Source organism: Anastrepha ludens, chromosome 3 (assembly GCF_028408465.1).
Source record: "Anastrepha ludens isolate Willacy chromosome 3, idAnaLude1.1, whole genome shotgun sequence".
Lineage (NCBI taxonomy): Eukaryota > Metazoa > Arthropoda > Insecta > Diptera > Tephritidae > Anastrepha > Anastrepha ludens.
In genome coordinates this window covers 95848461-95873716 of record NC_071499.1, presented here as the reverse complement: position 1 = coordinate 95873716, position 25256 = coordinate 95848461, and the positions used below count along the sequence as shown (strand labels likewise).

The 25256-nt window shown below is 39.7% G+C and overlaps 2 protein-coding genes across 2 annotated transcripts; both read left to right on the top strand.

The window, feature by feature from the left end:
• Nucleotides 1-5414: 5414 nt before the first annotated feature.
• Nucleotides 5415-11154, top strand: LOC128858508 (uncharacterized). Its single transcript, XM_054094860.1, has 2 exons — nt 5415-5508; nt 6747-11154. The coding sequence occupies exon 2, from the start codon at nt 6787-6789 to the stop codon at nt 10909-10911; it is 4125 nt and encodes a 1374-aa protein (XP_053950835.1). The 5' UTR covers nt 5415-5508; nt 6747-6786; the 3' UTR covers nt 10912-11154.
• LOC128857615 (uncharacterized) lies at nt 5773-6775 on the top strand. The gene is made up of 2 exons (XM_054093366.1): nt 5773-6667; nt 6747-6775. The coding sequence occupies exons 1-2, from the start codon at nt 5773-5775 to the stop codon at nt 6773-6775; spliced, it is 924 nt and encodes a 307-aa protein (XP_053949341.1).
• Nucleotides 11155-25256: the final 14102 nt, after the last annotated feature.

Sequence of the window (25256 nt, the reverse complement as noted above, 5' to 3'; positions counted from 1 at the left end):
TGTGGAAAAGCTCCAGGCTCAGACAAGGTTCCATATGAGTTTTTTAAAAATGCCGATGACCGGTTTCTTGTTGAGTTGGCAAACGTTTTTAATAGGCTACATAATATGGGCCAAGTATCTGAATGTTTCGAAACAAGTCTGATATATCCGCTCTTTAAAAAAGGCGATAGGAAATCTCCCTCCAATAATAGTCCATATTAAGTTCAGGGAAAAGAAAAAAGTGTACGCGTTTTTTGTGGACTTTAAAGCCGCTTTTGATACTGTCCCTAGACAACTATTGCTATACAAGCTTCATGAAATAGGAATCTCCACCAAAATGGCAAACTATATTGAAAGTTATTACAGAAATGCATGTTCGATAGTAAAAGTAGGAGATGAAATGAGTGAAAAATTCAAAATATCGTCAGGAGTAAAGCAAGGGTGCCTGCTTTCTCCTTTGCTCTTTGCTCTTTACTTGAATGACCTGCGCGACTGCTTGGAGGGGGGACTCTTTATCGATGAGTTAAATATCCCTTTGCTATTATATGCTGACGATATCGTCATATTGGTAGATGAGGTTAGTGCTCTTCAAAAAATGATAAGCAACTTAGAAAAATACTGCGATAAGTGGAATATGCAAGTAAACTTATCTAAGTCAGCTATAATGATTTTTCGGAGAGGCGGTAGAATAGCAGAAAAAGAAAAGTGTTTTTTTCACGGCGAAATTATACTAATAACGAAAGAATATAATTACTTGGGTGTAAAACTAACATCAAAACTCAGTTTCAAGCAACATATAGAAAATAGAAATGTTCTAGCGAAAAACAGCATAAATGCAACTTGGTGCACATTTCTTAGTAAAAATAAAATTAAGTTGTCGGCAAAATGGAAACTGTTTTTAGCGGTGACTAGAGCAATCCAGAGTTATGCTGCTCAGGTATGGGGAAACTCATTGTTTGAAGAAGTAGACAAAATTCAACTTTATTTTTTAGAAAGGTTACTTCATCTCCCGAGCAATACGCCATCTTATTGCATTCTCATAGAGACAAATGTTCCAAGTTTTCATTTGTATACACTGCAGCTTCACTTAAAATATATATTCAAAACGTTATTTGAATATGATGATAATAGATTTCCTCATATACTGTCAAAAAAAATTTTAGAAAAACAGATATTTTGGGTTGAAGAAATTAGTAATCTAGCACAAAAGTTAAATATAACATGTAACTGGGGCACTTCAAATACAAGCGAGTGGAATAGAAATATAATTTCAATACTAGAAAATCTTCATGGTTCGAATACTCGAACTTTATGGGAAAGGCCACACCAAAGCACCCGATTATATAAGAAATTAGACCATAACAACGCCAGAAGCTATTTAAACGATAATACTGGAATATATAAATTTATGTGGATTATGAAAGCCAGATGTGATTTAATATACTTGGGAAGCCAAAGGGATTTAAATTGCACTTTATGTAACTTAAATGAATTAGAAGACATCACACATTTCTTAGTAAATGCCCGATACTTTTGGAAAATATAGTTTAAACCGAGATGGAATCATAGACATTTTAAATGGTATTGGCCCTTCTGGACATAATAACTTATTTAAGTTCATCACTGGTGCTATAGAATATAGAAAATTAATTTTAAACGAATTCAATACGTAGTACCATAGTAACATATGTAAAATGTAAGATTTTGTTTTTTTCTTTTTTCTTCCGACAAACGACCTAGCGTCACTGTCGTACGTTCTAATGTTAATGATTAAAAATGAAATGTTATGTTTATTTTAAAAAAGTCGAACAATAAATAATAATAATAATAATAATAATAAATAAATAATATACAAGTCATGTACCTAAAACAGTAAGATGAGTTATAAGTATAAATACGACTGCAGCCAGTCCAGTCAAGCAAGTCTTTAACTATCTTCCAAGTCTTTGACTAGCTGCGGTGAACATATGTCGGATGTCATATTCGAAAACTAAATTTCTGCCACTTTTTAATAAAAAATTACATATGTATGTACAAAGCTATTAAAGTAAATTTCGACGTTTTTTATTCAAGATCAATCAGTTTTTGCTTATTTATCTGAATATTATTTTTTTTGGTAAGCTGAAATTAGTTATCAAATTAATTTTAATATTGCAGTTTTATCATTTACAGTGGTTCGTTTTTCAATTAGATATTATTATGGTTATTTACTGCAAATTTCGATAAATTGCCCATTCAGATTAAATTTAGTGATAAAATGTCAATCAGTGTCAACGTACATTAACGCCTTTCGTATAATTATTACGATATGATTATGCGCCTGAATTATTGTAATGAAACGGATATTATTATTAGCATATAAATTAATAAAATATCTCAGTGACATCTGTGCACGGTAAGCTTACATGTCGCCTACTATTCAATTCAGATAATCCCAAAAAAGTCAAGTAAGTATGTAATTTACAAATAAAAAGTTTACATTCAACGGGTCTCCGTACAAATTGATTTGTCGTTGGTTGCGTTGGTTGTTAAAATAATCAATACCATTCTTATATGAAATATGTAATAAATAGTTAATATTCTCAACTTCATTTTGTTTTAAAATTACCACGTTTAAATAGTATCGTAAACATACTCGCATGTTTAAAATTCAGCGCTAGAAGAAAATGCACTGGCGTACCAAAGAATGATAGTAGCTAAAGCATTCCATACAAATTTCACAAAACCAATTAGATCAGGGGCCGACGCAAGATTTTAAGAAGTTAGAGTTATAATTTGCAAAAATTCTTTGTAATATTGCGAGCTACTTTTTATTCGTAAATATGTATAACTAAATTTTGTTTGGAACTAAGTAGTAATACCAAACAATTGATAATATCCAGTACAACATATTCGTATTACATGCATGCATAATTATGTGATATATTTAACCTCATTTGTTGGTTATTTTTGTGAGTGCGAGTCTCGAAGCGGACCCACAGTTTTACGCCGCCTCCGACCGGTAGATGGTTGTTTATGAGAAGCTCTGTTATGGCAGAAATGCACTCGGAGCTGCTTGGGGGCGAACGCTATACGATATAACATTTTAAGTCTTTTTAGTGTAGGGGGTTTGGAACTTGGGCATGCACAACCGAATGGTGTTCACGCGCCAACACATTCGGCTACAGCGGCGACAATGCATGAGCATTTAATCAATTCTCTAAATTTTTGTCTGATTGACACTATCTCTTTTTTTATTTTTGGAGTTTACTCCTTAAGAAACGATATATAATATAAGGCCCATGGTATGAAAAATATGGGTAGTAAAATCGTGTGAATCACCGGAAGTGTACGCTGACGGAAGTGAAGCGATGCCCTTTTTCTATATTCTAGTGAGAAAAAGCACTGCATATCTTGTGGCGTTGGTTGTTGGTGCAAACTTGTAGGAAATATATATTTCCTTGTGGTTGCTAATTTTTAGTCAGAAATAACACTGCCCACATTTTGGTGCTTATTTCCATTTCCTATCTAGTGCTTGTGCGTTCGTTGAGAACCTACATATACCAGTGATATCGTCTGAACCTTTGGAGGAGATTGTCTTCAAAAACCCTTACAATGGTTCATCTGCCAATTACACGCCAATGAACTACCGCTTAGACATTTGTTTGAATACATTGATGGCTCTACGTCTGAAAGCTTTAATGGGGAAATAGAGAAAAAATTGAAGGATCGTGAGAAGCTTTCTTTCCTCACTTATAAACCAATTATATTCACACTACCAGATATATCCAGTGAAAAAGATTTAAGTACGGATCAAAAATACCTATTTACCTTAGTGCTATTATAAGTGGACATTGCAACGACAGCTTAAAAAAGAAAAACCCCAAAAAAATTGTTCATTCCAGGTGGCTTACTATAGCGAATAGAATAAATAAATTTATATTTTTCCAGTAATATAGAAAAGGTCTTCATTTACTCCTTTTGCATATTAAATATATTTTTAAATATCACGGTAATCGTTCTTAAGAAGTAAACTCCAGTCGCGTGTCGGAGCTGACACACACACCTTTTTTTATTTGAAACAATTACATTAGACAATAAGCGCCAAAATATACAATACATATAAATCACAGGGTGTATAAATAAGAAATTGCGGTTTTTCCTTGCTCGTAGTTTTATTTTGAACAACTTGTTGCACATTTTTTCTTATAACAGCACAACGAGCGAGCCTCTAAATTTTGAAATGGTTTTGAGTGGATACAAATGAAAAAACAAGTTTCTTTTGAAACATACCGTAACAGGCGTTTTACTTAAGTAGATTGGGAATTGTTGGATCACCCTTTATGCTTAAATAACTTAACACTCAATATGTACAAATAAACATCCACTCATTGTAAATTTGCATACGTACACACACACACACACACACAGTCAATATTACTTATTATTGCTCTCTAATTCTCTTTTAGTCTAATGAATCTTTCGCTTGTAAATAATTAGCATGAATTTCAATAAATCATTCTTGACTTATCGCTCACATCAAGCAGTTCACTACTGTCCTTTTAGTTCGCCAGTGATTTCGCAAGTTTTGCATAGACACATACATTTTAGATTTCGTTACTCTTTTTGTTTTTTACTGCGCAAGATATACACCCCCAATTTTCTCGGTTTTTTCGTCATCCAAGAAAAAGGCTTCTTGGAACAAACATTTTGGCGCCCAACGTGGGGCCCGTGTATATCCTGCATAAAGTGAATCGCCTGATTCTTCATCATCTAACGGCTGGAGCAATAACAGCAATCAACCAATCCGCTAGAGCAACAACAACGTTCAACTAATTCGCGTTGTTGCTGCATTGTAACCTCTTGCTAGCAGTCAATTCGTATCGTGGATTTTTTCTGTTGTGCATATTTTTGGCAAGCACACAATACATTTCGTCACTCCAAAAGGTCGAATTCACCGTTCGTTGGAGACGTATACCTCTGCGCTGCTAAGCAAGCCGTTAACATCGCGTCGCTCTGCCATCACCACTTTCGCTGCTCTCGCACATTGAAGCTGCGTTGTTTGTGCATTTCTTCGTATTTTCGTTTGCTGTCGCTTGCTCCAACATTTGACCAGCACAGCAGTCAGCTACCCAGCAGGAATCAATCAACCAATTCGCGTTGTTGCTGCATTGTAACCTCTTGCTAGCAGTTAATTCCTATCGGGGATTTTTTCTGTTGTGCATATTTTTGGTAAGTACACAATACATTTCGTCACTCCAAAAGGTCGAATTCACCGTTCGTTGGAGACGTATACCGCTGCGCTACTAAACAAGCCGTTAACATCGCGTCGCTCTGCCATCACCACTTTCGCTGCTCTCGCACATTGAAGCTGCGCTGTTTGTGCATTTCTTCGTATTTTCGTTTGCTGTCGCTTGCTCCAACATTTGACCAGCACAGCAGTCAGCTACCCAGCAGGAATCAATCAACCAATTCGCGTTGTTGCTGCATTGTAACCTCTTGCTAGCAGTTAATTCCTATCGGGGATTTTTTCTGTTGTGCATATTTTTGGTAAGTACACAATACATTTCGTCACTCCAAAAGGTCGAATTCACCGTTCGTTGGAGACGTATACCGCTGCGCTGCTAAACAAGCCGTTAACATCGCGTCGCTCTGCCATCACCACTTTCGCTGCTCTCGCACATTGAAGCTGCGTTGTTTGTGCATTTCTTCGTATTTTGTTTTGCTGTCGCTTGCTCCAACATTTGACCGCCAGCACAGCAGTCAGTTACCCAGCAGGAATATTTTCGCAACATCACATCGTGTTTAGCAACCATGTCTCTTGAAGAAGGCAAGCGTAAGCGCTCCAACATAAAGCGCAACATTTCGCGTATTAAATCGATCGTCGAAGCGGCGAGGGAGTCAGATGATAAACTTACCAATGCTGAGCTTCAATGTCGACTAGGAATACTGGAATCTTACTTCAAGCAGGCCTTATCCGTCCAAGCTGACATTGAGGATTTAGATCCACTTGACAACGGCCGCGCAGATCTGGAAGATAGCTACGTAGCAGTTAAGCTAAATATTCAAGCGCAGCTGGGAGAAGATGCTAACGGTACAGTGCACTTTCCCGAAACGTCAACACCAGCAGTTGTTAAGCCCTCGTCGCATCTGCCAAGACTAACATTGCCAACATTTAGTGGCGATTACGCAGACTACAACAATTTTATTACGTCATTTACCCAGATCATTGCTCGCGAACCAAGGCTGTCGAACATAGAAAAATTTAACTACCTGTTGACTTGTTTAAAGGGTCCCGCGCTAGAAACGGTTCATGCATTCCAAGTCACTAGCGAAAACTATCCGAAGGCTTTGGATAGGCTCAAGCAACGGTTCGACAACCCAACGTTAATTTTTTTGGAAGGTATTGCCTCACTGTTCGCATTACCGGCACTGGAAAGGTCGAACGCTCAACAACTGCGCAGTTTAATAGACAAGGCATCGGCAATTTTTAGCTCCTTGGAGTCAGTAGGAACGTTTGCAAACATCGCACATGCATTGCTAATTAACATTGTGATGGGCAAGTGTGATCAGCAAACCAGGAGCAAATGGAACGAGTCTCTGGACTACAAGTCGCTTCCAACTTGGTCACAGTGCACTCAAGTCGTGGAACGACATTGTCAGTTCTTGCACTCATGCGAGGCATCGTCACAACGAAAACCCGAGTCTGGCAAGCAAAATCGCGCAAGCAATCGCATGCAAAATTCGTCATTTGCTATCACTAACTCTAATTGTGTTCTTTGTTCCAGTTCCAACCATAAACTCGTCAGTTGTTTGAGGTTTAAGGAGATGAACACAAATCAACGCTTTGATCTCATCAAGAAGCATGATCTATGCATCAACTGCTTAGGCAATGGTCATAGAATGATCCAATGTCCATCCAAGAATCGCTGCCGCTCTTGCAATCGAGCACACCACACGTTGTTGCATCATGAGAATGCATCTCAACCCACTCAAACAACTCCAGTGGCAGGTCCCGCATTCCAGCCTTCGGGGTCTACTCGACCTACATGGCAAACTTCATCTCAAGAATCGACAGCAACCCACTCGCACATGGGTGCATCGGAAGGTGGACAGGTGATTCTTGCAACGGCTATGATCCTGGTCAAGGACGCTACGGGTACGTATAAGTTGGGCAGAGCCCTCCTAGATTCATGCTCTCAACTCAATTTCATCACTGAGGATTTCGCGCAAAAACTACGCCTTCGACGTGAGAAACATAATGTGGGCGTTCGAAGCATTGGAGACTCGCTAACCAGCCTTAAGGCGCGTACGACCACGACCATCAAATCGCGCACTTCAGCCTTTCAACTGTCACTTCAATTCGGAATCACCTCGCACATAGCATACCAGCCAGATGCCGAGATCGACACGTCCGGTTGGAGCTTGCCAGCCAATACCAAATTAGCAGACGAGATGTTTTTTAAGCCCCGGCGCATAGACCTGTTGTTAGGAACAGAGGCCTTCTTTGATGCTCTTGCTGTTGGCCAAATTCGACTGGGTCCAAATTTACCGACGCTTCAGAAGACGTTGTTTGGTTGGGTCGTCTCTGGTAGGTTTCGAGGTGACTATAACGTGACGTCATCATCTTGTCTGCTGTCAAATGAAACCTCAATCGACGAGAATTTGCAACGCCTATGGCAACTGGAAGCCATCGACACGTCACCAAAACCAACTCAGCCAGACCATCGAATTTGTGAAGAGCATTTCACAAAAACAACTCATCAAGACCACACTGGTCGAATTACTGTAAATCTGCCATTTAAAGACAACCCAATTTGTCTCGGAGATTCCTTCGATATCGCGCGTCGGCGATTCCTTGCGCTTGAGAGACGTCTTCTACGTTCGTCCGAAATCCGTCCGCAGTACATTGCCTTCATGGAAGAGTACGAAAGTCTTGGCCACATGTCAGTAGTAGCACACCCCAACTTGAAAGAGCCACACTACTATATGCCACATCACTGCGTGCTTAAACCTAGCAGCACGTCAACCAAATTGCGAGTAGTGTTTGATGCCTCGTGCCGCACCTCAACACAAACATCATTGAACGATCATTTGTTAGTGGGGCCCACAATTCAACAAGATTTATACATGCTTCTATTACGTTTTCGTCTGTATCGTTTCGCCATCACCGCAGATATCACTAAAATGTACAGGCAAGTACTCGTAGAAAATAATTGTCGACAATTTCAATACATACTTTGGCGAGCTTCCCCAGACTCAGATCTCCGCACGTACCAGCTCAACACTGTAACATACGGAACAGCTTCGGCCCCATACCTTGCGGTACGCAGCCTACACTACCTGGCAGACCAACATATGGCAGAGTTTCCGATCGGCGCTTCAGCAATAAAATCATCCTTTTATGTCGACGACATGTTATGTGGTGCCGACGATATAACCACGTTACACACACTCAGGCATGAAGTTGTTGAAGTACTCCGTCGTGGACAGTTTCCAATATCGAAATGGCACTCAAATCACCCAGACTTCAAGGAAGGTCAAGCAACAAAGGAGCTTCATATCAACGACGATTTTGTGACCAGTGCATTAGGAGTAACATGGCATCAACGAAGCGACGTATTTTCGTTCGGCTTTAACCCGAAACAGCAATACAATTCGGTTACAAAGCGGACAATATTGTCTATTGCCTCATCGCTGTTTGATCCACTTGGTTTGTTGTCACCATTGATAATCACTGCCAAGATTATCCTCCAAGAGCTATGGTTATTGAAGCTCGATTGGGACGAGTCTGTACCTCAGCACCTACAACAAGCTTGGACAAACTGCTTAGCATCATTAAACTCGATTTCGTCACTCATCGTGCCTCGTTATTGCTTGCAACCAACCGTACGGAACATACAAATACACGGGTTTTGCGACGCATCAATTCGAGCATACGGTTGCTCTGTATACATACGTACGGAAGACCTGGATGGACATGTTGAAGTTCAGTTATTTACATCAAGGTCAAGAGTCGCTCCAGTCAAAAGGCAGTCGCTTCCCAAACTTGAACTTTGTAGTGCGCACCTTCTTGCATCTCTCTACGCAAAAATAAAAGATGTTTTTACTGATCAACCTCTAAGCAGTTACTTTTGGACCGATTCACAACTAGTACTGCATTGGCTTCAACAGCATTCAATAACGCTTTCAACTTTTGTAGGGAACAGAGTATCGGATATACAAGAGTTGACTGTAGGTGGACACTGGAGATACGTACCAACGCGCGAGAATCCTGCGGATCTTGTATCTCGAGGCTGCCCTACTGCAGAACTTAAACAATCGACTTGGTTTTCCGGTCCAGCTTTTTTGTTTCAAGATCAGACTAAATGGCCAAATCAAAAACCACCAGTTGACCTCGACGGAGACGTCATCAATTCGGAAAAACGCAAAACGACACTCACCACAATGATGGAGACAAACTACATTCTCAACATCATCAATGGCATTAGCTCGTACCCCCATTGCTTACGTCTAGTCGCCTGGTTATTCCGGTTTTTTGATTCGTCCAGAAAGAAATCAAGGTTCACTACCGCTTCACCATCGCCTGACGAATTGCGACGCGCTTCACATTGCTTAATATGGAACGTTCAACAGCATCACTTCTCTGTCGACTTTCAGTTACTAAAGAAAAATCGATCATTAAAAAGTAATTTAAAATTTTTGACTCCATTTATAGACACTTCGACTGGATACGAGCTTATCAAGGTTGGTGGCCGTCTGGACTACACCGAATTACCAGACAGCCAAAAACACCCATTGCTGTTGCCCAGTAATTCACAATTTATTTTGACGTATGTACGCCATTTACATCTTCGCAATTACCATGCAGGCCCAAAAGCCTTAGTCGCCTTGATCCGCCTTGAATATTGGATTGTGAACGCCAGAGATTTGGCCCGTCGCGTCGTTCGTTCGTGTGTGCATTGCGTTCGATACAAGCCCACCTTGCTGCAGCAAGTAATGGGACCCCTACCAAGAGAGCGTGTCCAACCAACACGTCCATTTGAACGCTGCGGAATCGACTTTTGCGGACCAATAAGCACTTACCTGCGAGTCCGAGGAAAGACACCTACCAAATCATACTTGGCGATATTTGTTTGTCTTGCCACTAAGGCGGTTCATATTGAGGTGGTCTCGGACTTGTCTACAAAAGCATTCCTGAACGCTCTAAAACGTATGGGTGGTCGGCGAAAGATGCCGTGCCACATTTTCTGCGACAACGCCACGAATTTTGTAGGAGCATCCAACCATTTGCAAGAGGTCAAACAATTTTTGTTCAAGCACGAAACCCAGAACGAAATTAACAAATATTGCTCTTCCGATTTTATTAATTTCCATTTTATCCCACCTAGGGCACCCCATTTTGGCGGCCTCTGGGAAGCAGCAGTTAAAAGCGCAAAGGGACTGCTCTATCGCACATTGGCTAATACAAGATTAACATATGAAGAACTGAGCACTGTAGCTGTGGAAATAGAGGCCATACTAAACTCGCGTCCGCTCTCACCGCTATCATCAGATCCCAATGACTTTGAAGCACTCACTGCTGGACATTTTTTGGTCGGGTCATCGCTACGTGCCCTACCCGAAAGCTCACTCGAAGAGAGAAATATCTCGAATTTGGATCGATACGATATGATTACGGCCATCAAGCAGCGCTTTTGGCGCCGCTGGTCTTCAGACTATGTCAATGAACTACGCTCACGAGTCAAGTGGACGACACCTACACCCAATCTTGCAGAAGGTACGCTAGTGATCATCCACGACGATAACCTCCCACCACAACGCTGGAAGCTTGGTCGCGTTGAGTCGACCGTACGTGGACGAGATGGTCATGTTCGAGTTGTGCGCCTCCGCACTACTAATGGGAGCTGTTGCCGGCCTGTTCACAAACTTGCCATCCTGCCAGTGTCTTGAAAGTGCATCCTTTCAACGGGGCCGGGATGTTGGATCACCCTTTATGCTTAAATAACTTAACACTCAATATGTACAAATAAACATCCACTCATTGTAAATTTGCATACGTACACACACACACACACACACAGTCAATATTACTTATTATTGCTCTCTAATTCTCTTTTAGTCTAATGAATCTTTCGCTTGTAAATAATTAGCATGAATTTCAATAAATCATTCTTGACTTATCGCTCACATCAAGCAGTTCACTACTGTCCTTTTAGTTCGCCAGTGATTTCGCAAGTTTTGCATAGACACATACATTTTAGATTTCGTTACTCTTTTTGTTTTTTACTGCGCAAGATATACACCCCCAATTTTCTCGGTTTTTTTCGTCATCCAAGAAAAAGGCTTCTTGGAACAAACAGGAATAATGCCATCAGCTTAGGACTCAATTAGTGCGTGAACTGTAATTTTAACGTAGTTTTTGTCACAAACTTTTCAAAGTAAATTTCCACAATTTAGAAGTGTTGTTCTGGCATTAAACGATTCATGATAACTTACCAAAGTTTATTCAACAAACAACTGTCAGCTGATGTGTCAACGCTTCCATACCCTTAACATACACCTCTGTTGATGAACATGGAGTTGAGCAGTAGGACGCGTTACCGAAGTTTTGTGAAATATTGTCCTAATTGAAATACTGTCTTAATTCTACATTAAAACTAAAATAAATGCGTTATCTATTGTATTACAAGTTGTAGTCGCATCTTAATTAGTAAACATTTGCTATAATAACTGAAATACTCGTAAGCATATGACACAACCATTCTCAACTATCAAACCATAGTTATCGATATCGATAGTTCGCATAGAGCTAAATACTCCCGATATATTACATTATCCCGATTGACTGTTGTCTTCAAACTACAGTCGAGAGTCTTGCGTGATAACAAAGTGAATAACTATTTCCTTACTTTCATCGGGCTTACAACGGCACCAGTGAATTCGTAAAAATGCCGCAGTCGGGGGTTTATAATCTACGAGTATATACTCATATACCTACGAAAAAGGTATACTGTGTTCGGTTTGTTTCATTTGGATCAATTCTGTTCAATCTGATTTTAGTTGTTTCTTAGAAGTGCAAGTGCAGTTCTACTTCAGTAGATCCGAATGATCAGCGCTAATAGACTCTTCGGCTGACGAATTGTCAGCCTACAATGCATAATTATTATCAAATTGGTGAAAATTATGTCTGTCTAATCTCTGGTGCTTGTATCTGAAAAGCATGGTTTTGTGCCAGATGTGATATTTGTTTATGCTAGATGTGATATTTGTAGCACATATTTTCGAGATATGTATTTTGTTTTATATCAATGCTTAATGATTGACTTCAATGTTATGCAAAATTCAATGCAAACTACTTTTCAAGGGTAAAATCCCACTTATTTTCCGAATATGAATAGATCAAACGATCCAAATGTGTGCTTCTGGAGGTGACAACGGAAGAGGAAAGCCTCAACTAGAAAGACCAACACCGCACTGTATTTTAAAGCAAAAGACGCGAGATGGGGTAAGAACAAACGCGAATAGCATCGTGGGCTTACTATACTCAGTTAAGTTGTCTTCGGTGGTTTTACACATACATATATATGAATGTATATAATTGGTGTCTGTAATATTTGTTAGGGATTTGGCCGAGCTCTTCTTCCAATTTATGGTGTGCGCTTTGATGTTGTTCTACAAATGGAGGGCCCTACTGTTTCATGCCGTCTCCGAACGGCAATGGTTTTGTATGAGGAGCTTTTTCAGAGCCGAAATACAATTAGAGGTTTGTTATTGCCTGTCGGGGTGCGACTGCTATTAGAAAAAAATTGTATTACTTGGAGTTTCATCATCGCCTCAGTGGCTTTCGAACTTGGTTCATACTGAATGATAGTCACACACAATTCATTCACTGTCAAACAAACAATGACAGTGAGAGTTGCAGCTTATAAAAACATGTAAAAAGTGTGTGTGGGTTTTATCTGCTCTGAATTATACTCATTTCGGATCTAAATTAGGTGGGCAGTAATACATATATGTGGAGGATGGTTCCATATGTAGAAGTCCACACAAGTGGGGAAAGTTACTGATCGCCATTCACTTGGGAATGGCCAGGACGATTCTTCTGTATATGGCTCAAGCAGCTCACAATGGCCGGGATTAGCCCACGTATCCTTTGGGTAGCTTCCGAACACCCGTTGGGGAGTGAGCTAACGTGAGAACGCGAAACATTCCAGGATAGCTGGTTGCGCGCCGGGTTTGGGACCCGCCATTTAAAACCCGCCAATGAAAACATACACAAAGCCTCGGAAGAGAACTTCCTACACTGATGACGCCCCCTGCAAACGAACTCAGGGCTATGATTTGAGGGCATGCACCTGGAATGTCCGGTCTCTTAATGGGGAAGGTGCCTCTACCCGGCTCGTTGATGCCCTCGTGAGAGTAAAGGCTGACATCACTGCCATCCAAGAGATGCGATGAACGGGACAAGGCAAGAAAAGAGTAGGACCTGGTGACGTTTACTACAGCTGTCATGTAAAGGAGCGCAAATTCGGTGTTGGATTTGTGGTGGGAGAGAGACTTCGTCGCCAAGTACTGTCGTTCTCTCCGGTGGACGAGCGTCTCGCAATAATCCGCATCAAAGCGCGATTTTTTAACATCTCGCTAATTTGCGCCCACGGCCCGACGGAAGAGAAGGACGATGCGACCAAAGATTCCTTCTATGAGCGCTTGGAACGTTCCTATGAGCACTGCCCCCGCCACGACATAAAAATCGTGCTTGGCGACTTCAATGCCAGAGTGGGCAAGGAGGGAATTTTTGGTCCCACAGTCGGAAAATTCAGCCTGCGCAACGAAACATCCGGTAACGGACAGAGGCTGATCGACTTCGTTGGGGCCCGAAACATGGTAGTCTGCAGCACCAGATTCCAGCATAAAAAAGTTCACCAAGCTACCTGGCTGTCCCTTGATCGAAAAAAACGAAACCAGATCGATCATGTTTTAATAGATGGAAGACACGCTTCTAGTGTATTAGATATACGTACGATCCGAGGACCCAACATCGACTCGGATCATTACCTTGTTGCAGCCAAACTGCGCACACGCCTCTGTGCAGCAAAAAACGTGCTTCTACCTACGCAAAGAATGTTCGACATCGAAAAGAAAGAGGGATTCCGGCGAGCCCGAAAAAACCATTGGTACTACGAGGAATGTCATGCTGCCGCAGAAAGAAAGGATGCCGCCTATAGAGCCACGCTGCGATCGGGCGCAACGCGAGCCATGTGGGATCGCTACAAAGAGCTGAAAAAGGAAGAGAGACGTTTATCCGACAGAAGAAACGAGAGGCCGATATACGTAAATGCGAGGAGCTTGAGGTGCTGGCCAATAGGAACAATGCCCGAAAATTCTACCAGAAAGTTCGGCGGCTTACAAAAGGTTTTAAGACCGGGGCGTTTTCCTGTAAGAACAAAGACGGGTATCTGGTGACTGACATCCAGATTATTCTTAACTTTTGGAGGGAACACTTCTCGAACCTATTAAACAGTGACAGCTGCACATGTCACCGAGAATGTATCCCGATACCCCTATCGTTGACGACGGAATTGTCGTTCCGCTATCCGATCACGACGGGGTGAGAATAACGATAACGCGGCTAAAGAACAACAAAGCCGCGGGCGCCGACGATCTGCCAGCTGAGCTATTCAAACATGGCGGCGAGGAGCTGGTAAGGTGCATGCATCAGCTCCTATGCAAAATATGGTCGGATGAGAGCATGCCTATGGATTGGAATTTAAGTGTGCTCTCCCCAATCCATACGAAGGATGATCCTGCAATTTGTGCCAATTACCGCGGGATTAGTCTTCTAAATATCGCCTATAAGGTTCTAGCGAGCGTATTGTGTTAAAGGCTGAAGCCCACCGTCAACCAACTGATTGGACCTTATCAGTGTGGCTTTAGACCTGGAAAGTCTACCATCGACCAAATATTCACAATACGCCAAATCTTGGAAAAACTCCATGAAAGGAGAATCGACACACATCATCTTTTCGTTGACTTCAAAGCTGCATTCGACAGTACGGAAAGGAGTTACCTGTATGCCTCGATGTCTGAATTTGGTATTCCCGCAAAACTAATACGGCTATGTAAGATGACGTTGCTCAACATCAGCAGCGCCGTCAGAATTGGGAAGGACCTCTCCGAGCCGTTTGATACCAAACGAGGTTTCAGAAAGGGTGACTCGCTGTCGTGTGAACCCTTTAACCTGATGTTGGAGAGCATCGTATGAGCCGCAGAACTTAATCGCTCAGGCACAATATTTTATAAGAGCGTACAATTGTTGGCGTATGCCGACGATATCGATATCATCGGCCTTAACAACCGCGCGGTTAGTTCTGCCTTCTTCAAACTGGATGAAGAGGCAAAGCGAATGGGTCTGGCGGTGAACGAGGACAAAACGAAGTACCTCCTGTCTTCAAACAAACAGTCGGCGCACTCGCGTATCGGCACCCACGTCACTGTTGACAGTTATAATTTTGAGGTTGTAAAAGACTACGTGTATTTAGGAACCAGCATTAACACCGGTAACAATGTCAGCCTTGAAATCCAACGCAGAATCTCTCTTCCCAACAACTGCTACTTTGGACTAAGTAGGCAACTGAGCAGAAAAGTCCTCTCTCGACGAACAAAACTAACACTCCACAAGGCTCTCATCATGCCTGACCTAACGCATGGCGCAGAAGCGTGGACGCTGACAACATACGATGAAGCGACGCTTGGAGTGTGTGAGGGAAAGATCCTGCGCAAGATTTTTGGACCTTTGAAAGTAGTCAAAAGCGAATATCGCAGGCGATAGAACGATGGGCTGTATGAGCTTTGTATGAATAAAGATCCAGCAGCTACCCTGGCTAGGTCATGCCATCCAAAATGATATAAATGCTCTGGCTTTGAAAGTATTCGATGCGGTACCAGCTGGTGGTAGGAGAGGAAGAGGAAGGCCTCCTCTGCGTTGGAAAGATCAGGTGGAGAAGGACTTGCCTTCACTTGGTGTGTCCAACTGGCGCTGGTTAGCACGAGAAAGAAAAAACTTGGGCGTTGTTAAACTCGGCCAAAATCACGTAAGCGACTATGGCGCCAATTAAAAAGAAGAAGAAGAAGTGACAAAGCTAGAATTGTTGAACTACTGTCAACTATGCTCATGCGAAAAGAAGAAGCACGGCTTTAGCAACCTATATGCCACTTTTTGAGACCACCACAGATTTTCACACAGAGAGGGATACATGAAAAAATGAAAGGAAGTAGAGAAACTGTGCAGTTTTTTCGTACAACAACAATAGTAGCTATTTGAAACTGAGACCTAATTGCAACCATATAAAAGTGTGCGCAAACACATACTGACGCACATATAAAATAAGCACTAGCATGGGTCTGTGTTAGGTAGCTCAACAATGTTTGCATATTTTTCTCTTAACATTTCTCACAAATATTTACATCCAAAAGGCAAGTTTGTATGCAGCTATGCATACAGTATACATATAATCGCCATAGTGCACAGTGGTTCACCACGATCAAGCTAGATGGGAAAAACGTTTTACTCAGTGTTAATATTACTGAGAAAAATCTGACCTAGTAAAATTAATACATCTTGACTTAAAGCTTAGTTATGTGAATTGGGGATTACACTTACGTTTAGGGATTTGCTTAAACCCCAACGACCTAAAGGCCCAGTGTGGCCTTGTTGGCGTAGAAACCATGCTTTCTGAAGAGTCCCGCATCGACATTGGCCGTTTGCTTTCCCCCATTTTCTCCTTGCTCTTTCTTTTATCTTCCCGTTTATCATGATGATGCTGTGGTATCGCAAAACTTGGTGACCAAGTAGCTGCGTACTGGGAGATCCTTACAGAAAAATGATGCAGCGTATATAGCCAAGATCATCTGTCTTGAAGAAGAGTGGATCAAAAATAAAATATAAAAAATATAATAAAAATCTATTGTGAGAAATATAGACGAGACATAAAAAAAAAAAAATACCAGTCTAACGGTTAGACACGATAGAAGTGAAACCTTCCGTAAAACAAACTGAGAGAGATTCGTCTCATTCTCGCAGCATTAGGAGCGGGATAATTATAGGTTCATTATAATATTGCTATAAAGTTCATATTTTATTTTCTTCATTTTATTATTATTCATCCTCAATGTTTTCAATTTCAACAAATGATACGAGTGGCTTATGATAGCTAAAATATGATACAAATGCTTTGGTTTCGATGTTGTCAACATATCTTTGAAATACCGCGTCAATTGTTGTTTTTTCTGTCGATATTCACGACACTTTTCTGCATTATTTTTCAGCATAATTGCGGTAAATATTTAAAAATGAAAATATTTACGAATATAAAAATACGGACGCAATACAGCACACGCGGTTGCTATTATGAGCGCCGTAACGCGTATATTACTCAGACGTACTAACATACACACAAACATTCGTAGGGCGCTTGGTCTAAGCAAGTATTAGGTAGTGTAGTATAGGTATACATAATGCCTTCTCGCTCACCGTGGCTCCGTAATACGCAGGCGCGCACACATACGTACTAGCATACATACAAACATACATACGTATGACGCTTGAATACATACTACAATACTCACTATACTAGCGTGGCTCAGCTGTACGCAGCCAAACACATATACATACGTAATAGGACTATGAATAAGTTCGTGCGGTTTTACAACAGATGGCGTAACTTGATTATTATTCCATCGATCCACATTTCCAAACATTCATTGGAGAGCTACTGTCGTAAGGCACAAACGTCAGTATAAGTTTTTTATTTGAAGCGTAAACAACAATATTTTTACCACACTTGAAAATGTCGAATTTCGTGCCAAATAATGTGTTTTTGCGGGGAATTCTTCTTCATTATTTTAATATGAAGAAAAAAGCAGCCGAAAGTCATCGTATCTTGGTGGAAGTTTATGGTGAGCATGCTCTATCTGAGCGAACGTGCCAGAAGTGGTTTGCACGCTTTAAAAGTGGTGATTTTGGCTTGGAAGACGAAGAACGCGAGGGTGCGCCGCCAAAGTTCATGGATACCGAATTGGAGGAATTGCTCGATCAAGATCCGGCTCAAACGCAAGAAGAGGTTGCAAAAACTTTGGGAGTTGATCAATCAACCATTTCCAAACGTTTAAAAGCCATGGGAATGATCCGAAAGGTAGGCCATTGGGTGCCGTATGAATTGAAGCCAAGAGACGTTGAACGCCGTTTTATGGCATGCGAACAACTGCTTCAACGGCACAAAAGAAAGGGTTTTTTGCATCGAATTGTGACTGGCGATGAAAAGTGGGTCCATTACGACAATCCAAAACGTCGGGCAACGTATGGATACCCTGGCCATGCTTCAACATCGACGTCGGCGCAGAATATTCATGGCCTGAAGGTTATGCTGTGTATCTGGTGGGACCAGCTGGGTGTTGTGTATTATGAGCTACTGAAACCGAATGAAACGATTACGGGGGATGTCTACCGACGACAATTGATGCGTTTGAGCCGAGCACTGCGAGAAAAACGGCCGCAATACGCCGATAGACACGACAAAGTTATTTTGCAACATGACAATGCTCGGCCACATGTTGCACAAGTGGTCAAAACATACTTAGAAACGCTCAAATGGGATGTCCTACCCCACCCGCCGTATAGTCCAGACCTTGCGCCATCCGATTACTATCTCTTCCGATCGATGCAACATGGCCTGGCTGACCAGCACTTCCGTAATTACGATGAAGTCAAAAAATGGATCGATTCGTGGATTGCGGCAAAACCGACCGAATTTTTCACAAAGGGAATTCGTGAATTGCCAGAAAGATGGGAAAAAGTAGTAGTAAGCGATGGACAATATTTTGAATATTAAATTTGTAACCATTTTACGTCAATAAAGTTTCAAATTTCGAAAAAAAACCGCACGAACTTATTCATAGTCCTATTATATCAACATATAACGCTTCGTAGTGTCGCTTTTTCGTTTCATCGAGTCTCAAATCACTCCCAACGATTCTAAAGAAGTTTTCACTTCAATAACAAATGATAAAATGATTGCCAAATTTTGTGTTCAAATATCGATTCTTTTTTTGCTGCTTAGCACTAGATTTACCAGTGTTGATTATATACAAATTTTTATTGAGGTGAGAAAATTTGATTCATATTAAAGCTTTTTGCAATTTGAAATAAAAGGTTTATTATCAAGAAACACATAAACTATATTTTTGAAATACAAAATTGCTATACTTCTTATTTTGTAACTATCCATTCTTGTTTAACGATTCTACGAGCTTCAAGTTCGTTGCATGATTTTATATATGCCATTATGCCTTCTTCAATAATCAATTTGAAAACACCAGCAGAACATAGCTTTTACTATAGCATAGACAGTTCGACCCGAGACCTCTTTGAATGCGGTATAACCTGGTAATCTACATACATCTCTACCTCCTTTCATTGCTTTCCATGAAGTCCCGTCAGCAGCTTTTCCGGTGGAAATTTCGTCATTGCAAGATGTATCAATTGCATCTAATTCATTTTCGGTTTCAGAATCAGAAATAATCTTCGCTGTTTGTTTGGTAGGCTGCTATACACTGCTGGTCTTAGGTTAGACGCACCATCGTTTTTTTTAAACAAAATCAATTGTCCAAAATGCTTTTCTTATCAAAGTGCGAATCTTGTTCGAAAAAAAAAATGCTGACAGCTGGTTGATTTGCGAAAAAATAACTGTACATTCGGAGATTATAGAAATTTCTATGGCAATCACACGAGTTTTCGCATGGTCATTGAATTAGACGCAGCTTAAATTTCTTCGTATTGCGTGGACAAGTGTAAACTTTCGTATTGAGAAAATATCAAAAATAATCAAATAAAGTGTTTTCGAGCTTCATTTGAAGAAAAAAATGAGAAAAGCTCATAGCAGCTTATTGGAACGTCAAAAAGTAGACTTTCTTCACTCGCAAGGACTGTCCAATCGGAACATTGCCAAACAAATAAATCGCAGCTCCAGAACTGTTGACAGATATTTGAAGGATCCAGAGGCATATGGAAATAACTTCAAAGGGGGAAAAAGGCACTATCAAAACAAGCAGTACGCCAAATTGTTAGAATTGCTTCGAATTCGACTAAATCTGCTGCTAAGATCAAGGAATTGGCCAGAGTAAAAGCAAGCCTATCAACTGTTCAGCGTACGATCAGAAATGCAGAATACCTGAAGCGTTTAAAAATCAAGAAAAAAACCCCTTTGAATGCAATACGCAAAGAAAACCGGCTTCAATTCGCCAAAGAATACATGACGTGGACTGTCCAATCTGACACTCGACTAAATGATTGGCGTTCAGTTGTATTTACTGATGAAAAACGTTTTAATTTATATGGCCCTGATGGATTTTAATATTATTATCACGATTTGCGGAAAGATGAGCTATATTTAAGTCCCCACCATAGCCGAGAAGAGGGAAAATGGTGTGGGGTGCTATAACGATTTATGGAACAATTGACTTGATTTTTATCGATCAAAAGATGAAAGCGGATCGCTTCAAAACATTGTTGGAGTCAGTATTTCCAAAATTAAAAGATCTCTTTGGACCAATTCCTTGGATTTTTCGACAAGACAATGCTCCTATTCATAACTCTCGAGTAGTAAAATCTTTTATTTCGAGTCAAAACGTTAATATCATGACCTGGCCACCATATTCTCCAGATCTTAACGTAATTGAAAAAATGTTTGGGGCTGGCTAACACGGAAGGTATACGAAGGAGGAAAGCAATACGAAGATAAGGAAACATTAACTGCAGATATTAAACGTGCTTGGAGCGAGATTTCCTTGAACTACATAGATTCCTTGTATCATTCTATGAAGGACCGGATTTATGAAGTTATTACTAACAAAGGAGGCACTACTCATTACTGAAATTATTATTTTTTTTTTATTTCAAATAAATCAAATAGTAATTTAAGTTAAAATCCAAATACTTTTCTTATAAAAATTAAAAAGCCTAAGTGCGCCTATTCTAATGACCAAGAAAAATTCGCCTTATTTTGAGTAGCTTTAAGAAAATGTTTGAAAAACACAATTTTGTTAAATATGTATACTCATTTGAATATTATATTTAAAGTATCATTAAATAAGAAATGTTTTTGCATATCAACTTCTTTTCTATATCCTTTAATAAATAAATATGAAGAAAAGTTGTATGCAACTAAACGTGCGTCTAACCTAAGACCAGCAGTGTATAACGAAAATCCTCTTCTTCAACACTCGAAAATTTAGTGTTATTCCCTTTTTCCTCTATTCCACTTCACCTTTTCCAAAGAATTAGTGGAATGATCTTGGTGAACCAAATTTTTGCCGCAAATTGGATTTTTAAATTATATTATTTTAGCAAAAAAGTTCTGTTCATACGATGTAAATATAAAACGGAATGATGAAAGAGTTGAGTAAATACGACACCTTTTGACGCCAGCTAACAAATAAATTGACAAGATTGATCATGAATGTTCAAGCAACAGTTTTATAGAATTCTGATAAAAACTTTCTTTACGTAACCCATTAGTTTCATTTGCTTAAAGCAATTAACGGAGCGGAGTATCCTATATTTGCCTTTATTTCAGTACATAATTAAAAATGAAAATATGTATTTATAAATAATAATATTTCAGTTTTATATACTTATATATGCAGTAATAAAATTTTAAATGGCTCAAATTGGCTCAGTCCGTAAATCTAATGTTAATTTAGTAATGGATAATTTAGCATTGTGTGCCATCCTACATATGCGCTTTTCTGCAAGGGTGCCATCTTGCTCAATTCGAAAATTGCCCCTAAGCATGTCTACAATATCAGTCTATAATCATGCCTGCAAAGCGCTTAACGTATACTGTATCTAGCCGTTCAGTAGTACAGGAGTTAACGCGCCACCAAACTTTCGAATTGGTTCTCGAATAGCTCAGCAGGTTCTATGTTTACTCACAAAATTTTTTCGGATTTGTGCTTTGGCATAGACCACATATTTTCCTACCCAGTAGAGAATTGTGCGCTTTTCAGTGAAAAGATTACAACAAAACTCAACATATACGAATATAGGTAGTATACGTATATTTCGTCTGATTTTTTTAAGCCCTTCTCACCAATCCTCAAATTTGTAGATGTATATATTATTCTGGCCAGTATATAATCAAGTGTTTAAAAGCCAGTATACGAAGCTCTTCATACTCATAGTTTGTGGTCCTACCTTATATTGCAGACACTGCTTTGCGACCGAGCATGAACTGAACGAAACACCGTACCCCGTAGTGAAGGTCGCCATTGTTCTCCAAAGTTGTGCCAAAAAAGGTTAGTAAAGCATTAAATCGTTGAATTTTACACGCGAAATGTCAAAGTGGGGTTTTCTATTACGTTGGAGTGTAGTAGTAGATGGATATTTGTTTGTGTGTGTGGAAAACAGAATGCATACTTTAGTGTTGAGGTGGCTACGTGCAGAGCTCCGTCATCACGTAGACGCCCAGTTGCACACTTTCAGAGGTGTTTTTATTTCTTTACAAGTTATTTTGCATTGTTTCTCTTTCATTTTTTCATCATTTCTATGCTTCACCTTGCTGCTAGTTGGCTTTGTGCTTTTGTTTAATATGTCACGTGTTCATATAGTCTCATGCTGAGGCGTGATGGCGACACTAACTGACACTAATACGAGCATACAAGGCATTCATAAGAAAAAGTGAAAACATAAATAAATAAATAAATATGAAGCTCAAATGCCTAGAGTAAGTAGGAATTTATGTCGAATTCTTGACGTTGGCATGCCAATTTCTGTCACCACAACTAACAGTTTAAATTTGTTTTCTGCACCTCTTTTACATTTCTCTTTTAAACTTTCACTTTTGGAAATTCAGCGCTGCGAACTACCAGCTTAAAAGCTTCTATTTTTGGTGCGCTTGCTTGTTTTTAGGTGTCAGCCTTTTTGAAAACACAACTACTCGACAAACCGTAAATTTGTTTCACGCAATCCTTAAATTACACGCCAACTTACTACTCAACTAGTTATTACCAAAATCTGGCTGTATGTTTACGTTTAAATAAGCTACAGTAAATTGTATTGAGTCTTTGCACTTTCACGATTTTCACTTTCACTTCCATTCCTACAAGTTTTTCGGTAATCCGTAAAAGTTTTGTCGCGTGCAGTTAAGTTTATTGACGTTTGCGCAATGAGTTGCGGTAATTAAATAGTAATTATATGGCAACTTGCGCTATTAACTGGCTGCGGAAAGTTTCTTGTAGCATGATCTGGTGAATGCAGGTTCGAGCTGCTGATGCACTACCCTTGAAATTTAATACACCCAAGAAGCTCTTCGAGTAAGTTGGAAGTACTAGGAAAATAATTCAATGCTATTCATGGATTATGGAGTTGTTTAAGGAAAATAGCAGAGATTTTGCATCAACTTACTTTTTTATGATTGTTTGACTTACTTTAATCAGAAATTATCCAGTAAAAGATAAAGATGTAGCAAAAAGCGAGCAATGGAAAGCCATTGAGTGTATCTGACATTTGCAGTCAGCATAAAATTACGGCCTTTGTTGACTGGAGAATAAAACAGCAATTGGCTTGCATTATTCAATATTCGTGTTCAAAAATCTGTTGTGTGAGCCGATACGTGAGAGCTCGCATTGCCCTGGCGAAGCATCTTTCGACTTCGACGGCTAGTTTTCCTTAATTCTCCTAAAACTTCAGGCAAGTAGATAGCAGTGCACCACTCAGAATAGACTGCCGTCCATTAGCTTTGAGATGCTTCTTTCAAGAACAAACTTTGTTTGGATGAAGCTCGCCTCGGAGCACCCATATTGCTGATAGCTACTTTGTTTCCGGCTCATATGCTTGGATCTAACATTCTTCACCTGTTACGATGCCATAGACGTGCTTTGACAAGCCGGGGCAGAATTTATTCCACATTTTTTTACGCCAATCGACATGAGTTCGTTTCTTGGGCTGTTGTCAAATTATGCGGTATCCAATGAAAGCAAATTTTCTTTGGTATTCACGAAATTCATTTAATGATTCAAAGAAGGCATGGGCACACGTGAAGCGCTGTTTTGTATTCAAGTATTAGTTGAAAATTGCAGAGACGTCCAAAAAGATGTGTTTAGGTGTTTCATAGATTATGAAAAAGTATTTAACACTGTTCAGCACGATAAACTTATTTAGATTCTACAAAACATGGATATCGATACAAAAGAAATTCAATGTATACGCAATCTTTATTGGCAGCAAACTGCAGAAGTTAACATTAACAACGAAACTACAGACGCTATACCTATACTAAGAGGGGTTAGACAAGGATGGATATTGCCATTGCATATTGACGGAAAGTCATAGAAAATGCAAAGAAATAGTCTGAAATATGTGTCAACACTGGCGGCAGCTACCAGATAGATGTCATCCTATCCAATTAGCAGAAAAAATTATAGAGATTTCTTTCACTCAAAATCATATTTTTTTTATTTAGTAAAAAAAGTTATTCAAAACCCGAATTTGATAATTAATTTGTATCAGAAAGTAGATAATAGAAGACGGAGAGCAGAGGAAGAAACCAATAAAATCTCTTTACCGAAAGCTACTTCAAAATAAAAATAACGTGGATTGAATTGATTAAACAGCTGATATAAAATTTCGATAATATTTTACAATAATATTTTAAATAAAAGAGAAGTGAAGATAAGTTGTGATGCATTAACAGATTAATTAAAACATTAAAAAAAATCACACCACTCATTGTATTAAAAGTAATGAATAGTGCTTGACTGGGGACTTTGCAAGATTATATCATCAGCTATTAAACAAGTACCGGGTAGTGTTTTAGCTGCATGAGAACTATCAATATCGATAACTATGATTTGACAACTGAGAATGGCAAACTGTGTTGACATTTCTGATAATTACGCTTTGGTAAGTCATCATGAATCGTTTAACGCCAGAGAAAAGCTTCCAAATTGTGGAAATTCCTTTTGGAAAAAATAAATCTGCGCGCTAAGTTCATAGAGTGAAATATTGAAGCTGACGCTAAAATATCGATTCGTCGTCGTTTTCAACTTGTAGGCTTTTGCGCCTCATTAGATTTATTATTCAGATTTATTGGAAAAGTAGTCAAAAATTGGATTGATCGAATGAACCATGTAACTTGTAGCCGCGGCGAACGTATGTCGGATATCATATTAAAAAACTTAAGGACATGAAATTATGTACCATATTAAAAAAAAAAAAAATCATTCCAACAATATTTCTATTT